We start from the raw sequence: 11,743 nt of genomic DNA, 5'->3' as shown, positions 1-11,743 counted from the left end.
AAGTAACTAGTAACTATAACTAATTACTTTTTCAAAGTAACGTGCCCAACACTGCTGGTACAGTAGGTGTTCCAGGCGTGGTCCAACATGAGTTGGGCTGGGTTCTGGAGAGGTTTTATCTCTCAGATGACCTTGGGACATCTTGAGTTTTCCCCAGAGGAGCTGGAGAAGGTATCATGTGGCAAACAAACCAGAAATCCAGTAGGGTGGTTGGAGGTGTCACATGTCACGATGAATTTTTAATCAGGGGCCCTAAGCTCCTAAAGCACCTTGTTTTTACGAGCTTAGGGTTGTGATTTATCTCATAAAGGTGGATAATATTTTCAAACATGTATTATCAGATCCACCAATAAGAGTTTTTTTGTCATTCAGTAAATCCGTTTTAATGAATTATTAAGCTTACCCCTTAGTTTGGGGAGCAAAGAATTTAAAGACTTTTAGACTAAAATGTGAAGCTCTAAAGAAGAACCCAAATACAGGTCCTTTAAAACGTTTAACCGCTACCTCTATGCAGCAGAATGAAAGGATAAAAGAGCTTTAACTAAACTGGGCATTCAGGCGTTGACAGTATGAAGATCACAGTAGGAGAAACGTCTTTGCCAAATATAACAGCTATTTTCCACTTGGTCGACCAAAAACCACAGAGGGTCCCTTAAGATTAAGAGTGCTATAACATTGGTATCTTAAGGCTAGATTCTTACTGAGTATCATGTAGCCATAAATAAGTCCTTGTTAGCACTGAACTCCATGCTTCCAGCAGTGATGATGGTGGGGGGGAGGCACTATGTGAGCGTTCAAACATCTAATTGCTGGAAAGCAAACATCTGGGAATAAAGCCAGGTAAACTGGCAGAGTCATGAGCTTGAAACAGAGGAGGAGATGAAGTAGAACATGTCTCCATCTTGTCAAAGACTGCTTGGTTCCAATTGGTTTCCAGTCACTGCAGAGAAACTGGTAAGATTTATCCCAGTAACTAGTTCTGCTGGGGAGTGCAAAAACGTATCAGTTTAGTAGAATAAGGTTGCACATGTTCATCACAGAAGAGAAATCCCATTTTTAGTGTCTTGTTAAGGTTATTGGGGTTGAAACAATGTCTCTGTTACAGGAGAAATGGATCAAGAGAAAATCCAGAATATCTACTCCCCATTAAGGTTTAAGTGTTTTGATATCTGCCACAAAGGAGCCAGTTGCTTATGAAATTCCTTTAGAAAAAAATTTCCCCTGTATAATAGTAAGATCAATACAATAAAACTCTAATATAATTGTTCAAAAATAAATTATATAGTATACAACATAAAAACTACAAAAAAAAGTATCTAGGGTTTTGATCTTTGTTAGTTGAAGGAGAACTCTTGGACCCAAAATGGACACATAAAGAGGAGCAGCTTGGTGAGAAACAGGTGGAGATCATGAGTCTAATGGGCCAGCAGCAGGTAGGTGGAATAAGTTTGTTTGCAATGTGACAAGATAAACATTTTTTACCCACTCATTGGTTACCATTTGCATGTTTCCAAGCAATACATGGCCTTGTTTATTTAAGACTCAAACTCACAGACATTTGAATTGAGAAAGCTTCCTGGAGAGGTGGCGAAACATCTTCAAATCTTGGAAACCAAGTCCAGTGGATATTTTTGAACTTTTACGGAATGACTATGACCTGGATGACTGAGAATCTTCATCAGCATACTGACAGATAAACTAATAACTTAAATGAAACTGTAAAGATCTAACAGCAAAACCAGTGGAGACCTCAAACTAAAAAAAAAAAAAAAAATCAAATAAAAGAAAACCCTAATTTACAAAGAACATGGAATAAACTAGGAAACTGACAAATGTCGAATAGATAAAAAGAAATACAAAATATACCTCAATCATACACTACGAAAATTATAAACTGCTAAATATGATAAACTCTAAGAGAAGTTGTTACAAAACTGACAAAAATGGTGTATAAAGTCAGTGTGGGTCTACGATTAATTGTACAAACCTATTTAGAACCACAAAGGATTAATACTTGAACATATAATAACTTTGAGGTATAGGCTAATAGGCTGATTGAACTGAAGACACACCAAGATGTAATGGTTTTCACTTTGATTAAAGTTTTGCTGGGTGAGGGAGTCTGAGGGATGTGTTTAATTCTTTCGTCTATTCTTTCGTGAAATGTTTTTTCTGGTTAAATTTTTTTTATTTAAAGATAGGGGAAAAACATGTACCTAAAATACTACACAGTCCTGGGCTGGAGCAACAAAACATTTGCTCCTATTAAATGCTCTTTTATTTATATTAACATAAAAAAACTATTAAATAAAGTAATGTGACTTCTTTCATACATAGATCTTTTTTAGAGTTACAGGTCAATATAATTTAACTTCTGTAAAAACTGTCAGATAATAGAGATGAGCTTCAAATAAAACTCTATAACATGTAAATGTTTCTGCAAAAAACAAAACAACTAACACAAAAACACTCAAGAGACAAGAAGTGTGATTCTCTGAGGCATATAATCAAGCTATATAAAAGGAGAGGCTTCAGTGCAGCACTCTGCACAGACAGATATAATTACAAACCCAAAGCTGCGTTGTTGAATGTTTAACTTGTGAAACAAACCGCGTCGTTTCTAAAGACTTGACAAGTGTGGAAACAATAGCATGCCAGAGCAGATAACTGCACATAAGAAGCTTTCGATTTCTATTTCCGATCAGTTTGTTTGCCATCTTGGAGTGAGAGGAAACAAAAGAGTTGGTTTTGGGGTGAGGATCTGGCATATACATTTGTCCCTCGGTCAAAAAAAACTCAAAAACAAACTGGGTCCTTCTGACCGCATTTACAATAGAGGATATAAAATATCCATAACTCAACTTAAGTAATGCTACTGTATAGACTGTAATGCATACCATAATATCAATCAAGAAGATCAACTTTGTATAGTAACTGGGATGCAAACAAAGGAAAGTTTGAAACCAATTAGAAAGAGTGTTTCTTACCAGAAAAAGACCCTGATCAAATATAAAACAACAATAAGTAAACTATAATTTCATGTGTGGTAAAAATATGTTCTCATTTGGAAGCAGTAATATCTTAACAGCCTTTTCCTTGTTGAAAAAGAGCTATGAAGTGAGTCCTTTCAGTTGAATCTTTCATTGCACAATTATCATATCTTTAAACTGACTTTGACCATTACCTACATAAAAACAAATCGAGATTTGCTTAGAGGTATAGGTTATGGTATCAGAGATGATGTGTTCAGAAAATAAAAGGCTAGTATGGAAAGCTGTAGAGATTCTCTTTGTTAAAGGATTAAGTTGTATGCTACATTCAGACTGCCCGCCCTAGAGGCACCGGAAGCAGCTGCATTACATGCAAGGTCAACGGTTGACGTCCATCAAGGCACAGCAAAAGGTCCTGCAGTGCATTTTTAGCAGCAGGAGCAGCGTATCGTGAGTTCCTGAATATGTGAAACGCAGGACGCGCTGCAAAAGCAGCAGCTGTTGGAGTTGGGAAAATGTAACTTTTGCTGCTCAATGCGCCACATCAACCAATCAGATAAGCTGATCTGAGGCTGGCAGGGTGAAAGACACAGCACTGCTAATGCAGAGCACTATGATCACTCCTACAAAACCGTTTATTAACGCCTAAATTAGCTTAAAATGTCAAAACCTGCCGGAAAATATGCTAGATTTTATTATTCTGGTGCCTGCAGTTTGGATAACATATGTGAAAAATGCCTTCCAGCCACCACAAACAGTAGCGGAAAAAACGCAAAAAGGTGACCGCGCCAGAGGCTGCCGTTGATCGGGATTTCCTAGGACACAGCACCACCATTGTATGGGTGTCTGAGCGGCTCCAATAGCGAAATAATAACTAAAAGCAGGATTATCTTGATAAACTGACTGCACAGATGAAGTTTTCAGGTGGACTTTCTCACTTAAAAACATATCAAAACTACTTTTTACCCACTTATAACAGCAAATATAGCAAAACCCCTGTCTGAAATTGAACGCAGGAACATCAGACGCATCTGGACACACTTAACTGGACAATCCTCAGGAATATCAAAACTGCTCCTTACGCCCGTCTGACCTTAATGTGTACAAGCATGGACGTAATACTGGGAGTGGACCAGGGGTACGTGTCTTTCCGTTTTGGTCCCCTGGACATTTTACTGTCCAAAAACAATGTTACACTACAGTACACAGACATTAAGTGAGCACTAGCACCAAGCGGAAAATCACAGCTCAAGCTGCAGCCCGCTTTCCGGAGTTTAAACTGCCCAAGAGCTCCTGATTGGCCGAATGTCTTTTCTTGTGTAATTGGGTGTCACCGCTGTCACTAATGAGAAACTCACTTTACAAACATCTGATGCGCCACTGAATCTGATCTGTGATTGGATGGTCAAACACGCTGAACTTAGAATTACGGTATATATATATATATATATATATATATCATCCCCCCAATTTCTGAAATCAAAATTTCTTCCATGTGTACAAGCATCAAAAATGAAGCAGAAGCTTTTTTGCTGCTTCCAGCGCTTGCGGTCTGAACGTAGCATAAAGTAAATAAAATGCTCTTAGAAGCAACTGTTGCCTTTATTCTTTGAATCAATACTCTGGGCCAGCTAAGCATGCTCAGGAGCACAGTTTGAACTATAGAAGATGACTGGACTGTCATGTTCTGTAACTTTAAAAGCTTTTAGACTGTTTAATTTTTCCAATTGGTTTAACACACAATTCAACATCACTTTCCATGAGATTCACCTAATAATTTTTTTATTTGTTCATTTATTCAGTGATTAATGGATGCCTTTTCATCCAGGTTCTCTGGCAGTGATATTTGTCATTATTATGATCCATAAATCACCTTATTCCATAAGATTGTTACACTGAAAACCCCCAATATATTGACTTCTCTACTTCAACACTTCTAGGCCTTTTTTTAAAATATAAACCCATTGTCTAATTGGGCCTGTAGATTTTTTGTTTGTTTGTTTTTTTGCTGGAAGTCAGGCTTTAAATAATATGTTTAACCACACAGGTAATCAGTAGCACATCTACCTGTTATCAGGGAAGTAACCCAAAGTTATGGAATTTTATGATCATTTTCAGAAGGTGCTAACAAGTCCTCTGCTGAAATTTTCTTCTGTGTGTACAAGGCCAATTTAAACTTTTAGAAATTTCTCCTGACTGCCATACGTCAGCAGCCCTGACATTAGAGGTGTTATGTATCAAGTTCACCTGAGATCATCGTGCCGGATTTGGATTTAAAAAAGCATAGTCTTTTTTTTTTTACTTTTTAAACTTTTGTTAATTGGTAACATTTTGGTAATTCTGGTTTATGTCAAAAATCCTAACAAGCATAATAGGGGTTTGAATAATTGGTACAACAGTAACCTAGAACATAAAGAGGATGCACTCTTTTTTTCTTGTGACTGCATAACCTAACATTCTCAGGCAACAGGGAAGCTCTGATTTTTTTTCTCTCTTTTTAAATTAAATAATAACTCTTCAGTTTTATGACAGAGCAATACCATAAATCATTCTGTAGAAACCCTGGCTGTGCTGTTTACTCATTCATTCATGGTTGCTGTGTTTCATGGATGAGCAAAAGGACCTAAAAGTGACCCAAAAAGCCACAGACATCATAGCTAAGTTATTAAGTTGTTAAGTCAATCATATTTTTGGCATCTGCTTATGATTAAGAATAATTAAAAAAAACATGAATTCTATTGTGTGACTTTTATGACAGGAAACATCATTGTCAACTCAAGAGGCACCAGTTAATCTCACCTGACAGACCCTGTAATTCGTTATTAAATCTTGTACTTCTTTTATAAATTAGTATCTGAAAATGTGAGGACGAATAAAAAAACAAGATAATTTTACTGCAATAGATGCAATATGTCTGTGATAGCCTAAGCAGAACAATGACTGCATCTTAAACATTTTTCTACGTTTGCTGTCTCACCAGCTCCAATCAGAGCTCTTTTCATGCAGGAGGGAAGTCAATACAATCAGTAAACAAATTCTGTGATGTCTTTCTAAAAGGACCTTCTTCTTCATTTTACTCTCTCTAATGTGAATTGTTCTAGCTCGTAACACTTTAATTGGACCACAAAAAAGAGGTAGAGGCGAGAACAAACACAGAAAATGATTTTAAGTCTGCCACAGCAGAAAGCAATATTTGCAAACAAAGTAAATAAAAGTGGATGTTAGAATTGTTAGAGAGATAAATGGAAAAAAAAATCACAATATGATCAAGCACTTACCTCCTCTGCTCTGATTTAGTACTAAATACAGCAGGTTTAAAAATGTTACTTCTTAATCATAACTTCAAGGGTTAAGGAGAAGCATAAACCAAAAGTCAATTACGAAAATATTCATCAGAATGAGTTTAAAAAGTGACAATGGAAAAAAAAAAGAAACAAAAAAACATTTACTTTACCCAAAAATATCTCATACTTGTTACTGATGGTATTTTTCAACCTTATAAGACTGTGATTGAGCTTACTTTATAACAGCTTTGCAAACCTGCAGTGAAATACCAAAGGCTGCTTTAGTACAGACCTTCCTATGCATTTAAGATTGTTAGTCCTATAACATTTAAAAAGTTATAGGACTAAATTAAAGTTAGCTTCCATGAACATTTTGCTGCTGTTAGGTTGGTTGGTATGGCTACAAGCTTTCTAAATACTCTTTGATATATGTGTTATTTCTGATTATGTGAGGTCTTGTATAATGAAGTAAAGTGTGACTCACGTGTCAGGTGGAAGATGCCATCGCAGGCGCTGATGTGGGATAGGAAGGCATTTCCCAGGCCTTGGCCAACATGGGCACCTTTCACCAGACCAGCAATGTCCACAACATTGAGAAATGCTGGGATTTTACTAAAACACAAAAATAAAGGAAAAAAGATTAATTATGAACTTCTCCACATCTGTTTAATGTTCTCTCAAAAAAAGTGCTATGTAGATTCCTCTCTTACAATATCTTTTACAGTTTAATCACTTCCTACATTTCTGCTTTTTTGATCTTTGTACCTATTTCATGGTCTCAGATTTTATGATAAAACTAAGTAAATATGAATATATATTTATATTTATTAAGTTTTATGTATATGGGGTAAAATAGGGGTAAGTTACTTCCTGTAACATTATACAGTGAACTGTTTGCTGTATTTTCACTTGACCTCCAAATGACACAGTAGGAATGAAATAAATTATCTCATTTTCAAAATTTTGCAAATAATTTCATATGTTTTTTAAAATTACATCGTTTTAAAAACATTAAATCGGATGTTCTGATCAGTTAGCGCTACAGCATCCATTTCACTAAATACTTTTTTACTCCTGAGTACTTTATTGGACGAATCCTTTTTACTTTTACTTGAGTAAAAAAATGTTCAAGTAGTGTTAATTTTACTTGAGTACAAATTTGAGGTACTCCGCCCACCTCTGCACGTAGTGGAATTATTTAGGAGCTGTCCAGAACCTGCCACAGCAAAGAATCTAAGCATGATACCTCCACCTACGTGCTGCAAAGTAGGTATGTGACGTTTTTTAGACTTAATGTTTATTTCCTTGATTTAACAACCTAAATCATTTACTACATAAAACAAACCTCTTAAATGAAATGAAATATTGTATAATCCAATTTGAAGGAGTTGTGAATTATTTTGCTTCACTAGCAATTTAAAAACATGTGCACGTTTACTCAGTCGATTTGCCGGGGATATATAAAAACCTTTACATTGCAAATCATAGTAAAGCAAGTAGTAACAGCTGCACCTCTGAAATTTTTATTGTTTGTGCTAATGCTGTTTGAGTAATAATCCAGAAGAGAGAAGAACAAAATTTCACAATGAACCAGTCATGTCGCTCTTATTAACTCTGATAAGACAAAATATAATCAAAAGACTTTTCTAAGAAGGCCTGAAAACAATTGTAATACTTTCTATGCACCCTTGCTCACGAGCCTCCACTGCTGAAGAGGAAGCAGGTTGAAGCGTTTGAAGTCAGCTGCAGAAAATCTAGACAGGCACGTAAAATACTGGGAGAATATGTTATATTTAGATTAACCAAAAATTGAATAAACTCATATAATTTCTAAATCTGGTTTTGAAAAAAATAATGTTTTTTTTGAAAACATTGATTTATTAAATATTCATTTACCCTGATATATATATATATATATATATATATATATATATATATATATATATATATATATATATATATATATAAAATACTGCCAATATTCTATAGTAGTATGCTGTAGACAGGCTGGTAGCTTTTGAGAAACTTTTTTTTTCCAAAGCTCTTCAGATATGATGCTTACGACGTACAATTTATCATGTATTTTATATGTTGCCTAGATCATGTTGTAGCCTGAATAACTGAAATCTATCTGCTTAAACAGCCTCTATAGATGTGCTTTGTGACGAGGCCTTTGATTTTTCTTTTCTTTGAGAGGAGAATAGAATAGCATAAATTGAATATCTCACAGAGGACATGATATAGCTACATATCAACAACACTGTTGTGTGATTTTTCATACCTATAGCATAGTGGCCCTTAGCGGCTACAAATGTGAGGTGTGAATAATGCGTGAAGGATGAGACCCCATACCTGGGAGGTTTGTGGAATTGGCAGAGGAAATCATAGCGTTCATCTGGAATGGGCACTCTGCTTTCATTTGGGTCAATGGTGCAGAAGGGGAAATTTTCTGCTGCAGCCTGACTCTTTGTCAGCACGTTGAAAAAGGTTGACTTCCTGAAAACAACAACAGCCCTGAGGTCAGGACATCTGAAAAAGTTGGACCATCAACGGTAGAAAGAAGATGAAATGGTGAAATGCAAAACTGCCTTCTTCTTAGAAACTAAAAACCAAACTCGTTCATAACAATCCCTCAATTTTACCTCTTAATGTACTTCCACATTCAAGACAATCCTTACTGGGATCAACTGAATGTAAACTTTTATGATGTGATTCTTAGGAATTAGCTTTTTCAAATACAATAACAATCTGACATTTAGAGTACTTGAAACGCAATTCAAATCAGGTTTGATTGCTGCTCTTGTTTTCTGGCTTCTCTGGATAAAATACAAACAGGTAAAAGCACATCACCTATTTTATTTTAGATTTTCTATATTTTTTTAAACTGTTATTTAAAGCAATGAAATTATTTCAAATATTAACTGAAGTAATGATTATGATAAAAGCGCTGTTATACCTAGAACATTCATTCATTATTAAAACCATAATGACATTATCATTATGGTTTTAACCCAAGTATGGGAAGACGTTGACCATTCTTACACAGCGTTTTTGCTATTATTGTTGTTTTTATTCAAAGTGCAGTCCAGTGGGATGTTTTACAAAAGCAGAATTTAGAAATCAAGGATAAGAGATAAATCCAGGCTTAACTTAGCATGATTAGTGCCTCCTGTCTTTAGCTATTTCACCAAGGCTTAGCCAGGCTCAACAAGCAGCAGGTTTTGATGAACGCAAATCCCTAGCTTTCTTTAAAAGACTGGTTGATCACAGACCAACTGATGCACCAAACAATGGCCCATCAGTTAAATCCCTTAATATCTTTAGATTACCTACCACTTCTTTTAACTGAATTTTACATGGTAACTAACCTCGTTACTGCTTACTTGGGACGGCATTTGCTGCTTGTACAGACTGCTGGGTCCCAGTTCAGCACCGCACAGAACGGAGCCGTGCCCTGAATGTTACATACATGAACATTAATGGGCTCAGATTTTCTATAATTGGTATGTTCCTGCAAGCAGTTGGAGATGCTGAAAAACCCAGGCTGCAGAAGAAGGAACTACATCAAGGAGGGATTCTACAATGTTGCATGCCAGATGAATAAGGCTTTATATTCAAAAAGAAATTCTTGAACAGATGTGATTTTTATGTACCCCGGTATTGATCCAAAGTCTAACACTTTGAAGCAAATTAGTTAAACTACCTCACCAAAGAGAGACTGAATGCTAGGATAAAAAAGGAATATAAATCTATTAACCTCAAGATATGTATATTTCAGCTTCCACTGTTTTTTTTTTAGGTCAATAGTCAAACCCCTATTGTTTTCTGAATCAATTAATCTGTGATCGACCTCTTTGTCTCTTGAAGTATGCTGGGGTCTGTTTCACAAAAGCTGAATTCAGAAATTCCAGGATAAGAGATAAATCCAGACTGGACCTAGCGTTAGGAGTCCATCCTGGCTACATCTGTTCCACAAAGACTAAGCCAGGCTCCACAGGTGCGGCTATGTCGACCCAGGTCTAACTAGTCCTGGCCACAGAGCAAAATAATTCATGCATCTTTTGCATCTACATAAGCATATTTAGTTACTTAAACACAAATGTTTCATGTCCTTCCCTTTTAATATTAAACAACTGTGCTAAAGTAAACGAACATGTTTAAGTAGATGATGCATGGATTATTTGCCTAAACAGCCTGAGATTCACATTTCATAACTGCATCTCTTAACTGAAAATGTCATAATTTAAGGAGTTACTTGTTATCTTTCTAAAATGAACAACTTCCAATCTAAATTAACCAGTGGAAATCAGAATGGTAACATTTGCAAATATCACAATATATCGATTTATATTATTTCACTGTTTTGTTATCCTGTGAAAAAGCAACTAGTTTAAGTTGTGCTTTCTCTTTATTAATGTTTTTAATAAAAAAATATTAGTTTAGAAGACTTCTCATAAGTAATTGATTTTAGGAGGATACATTAGAAATCCTTCACCAATGTGACATTGTATGTGTCAAATAACACTGACGCTTAACCAAAAGAAGATGATCACTATCTTTCTGAGCTCATGTAGCAGAGAGAGTTAAAGCAGTTTGGTATTTGTGTTCTATAAGAGCAAGATAGACGGGAATAGAGTTCTTCCAGCTCATGAAATATAAAGTCAGACAGTTTCCTAAGTGTGAGGCATGTTAAATTACACCCAACAAACAGCTGGTTTGGATCTGAACACAGTTCATTCATGAAGAGAAAGTCGGAGGGTGGACGGCTTCTACTTTGACAGAAATATGTAGTGGCAGGCCACAACTTCTCAACTTTTACATCTTACATGAGGAAGATAGGTTTTGCTTGAGTGAGAAATGAAAACACTGAGCACTGCAGAGGGATCTGTTTGCAAAACCTCCAAAACTTTGCATGCTACCAACTTACACCGCATGAACAGACATCTGTAGGAAACAGGAGCTGTATGTAATATTTCCCTCCGCTGGAAACCACTATCCAAACCAGAGTTAAATGACTGCAAAAGCACACCCTTGACCTGTCAAATTCTTGTTTTAAAAAGTCGTAGTGACTTAGGTCGTTCTATAAAGAACCTTCAAACTAACACTATTTTTACTTTGAGCTTCTTTCTGTATAAAAAAAAAAAAAAACCTTTTATCCCATCAGCTGATTAAAAGCTGACCGACCTGTAGTCAAAGAAAAAAATGCAGCTGAGACTCTATCCTTGCCTGCAAAGATGGTCACACACTTGGGAAGACCTTACTGATGGTTAACATGGACAGTAGTTTAGGCCCCTGATGGTTAAAGGGCCCCAAGCTATGCAATTTGAACATGTTTAATTAAATCTAGGCGTGTCTCTTTGCAAGGTGTTTTATCTATATTTCTTTGTAGATGACCTCTGCAAAACCAATAGAAAACATCGATGTTATGGCCACAACTCTAACCTTATATCCCATCAAACTTTGCTTTAT

General features: G+C 35.9%; 1 protein-coding gene across 1 annotated transcript in view; it reads right to left on the bottom strand.

The window, feature by feature from the left end:
- Positions 1-11,743, bottom strand: part of ola1 (Obg-like ATPase 1) — a 63,665-nt gene that overhangs the window by 50,201 nt on the left and 1,721 nt on the right. The window contains exons 3-4 of the mRNA XM_015376306.1: positions 8,627-8,770; positions 6,759-6,886 (exon numbers count right to left, since the gene is read on the bottom strand). Coding sequence (XP_015231792.1) covers positions 6,759-6,886; positions 8,627-8,770 — 272 coding nt within the window. The remainder of the gene's footprint in view (positions 1-6,758; positions 6,887-8,626; positions 8,771-11,743) is intronic.

The sequence above is a fragment of the Cyprinodon variegatus genome, unplaced genomic scaffold (genome assembly GCF_000732505.1).
Source record: "Cyprinodon variegatus isolate N-32 unplaced genomic scaffold, C_variegatus-1.0 Scaffold132, whole genome shotgun sequence".
NCBI lineage: Eukaryota > Metazoa > Chordata > Actinopteri > Cyprinodontiformes > Cyprinodontidae > Cyprinodon > Cyprinodon variegatus.
Note: the sequence above shows the minus strand (reverse complement) of the source record. Positions and strands in the feature narration are given on the sequence as shown.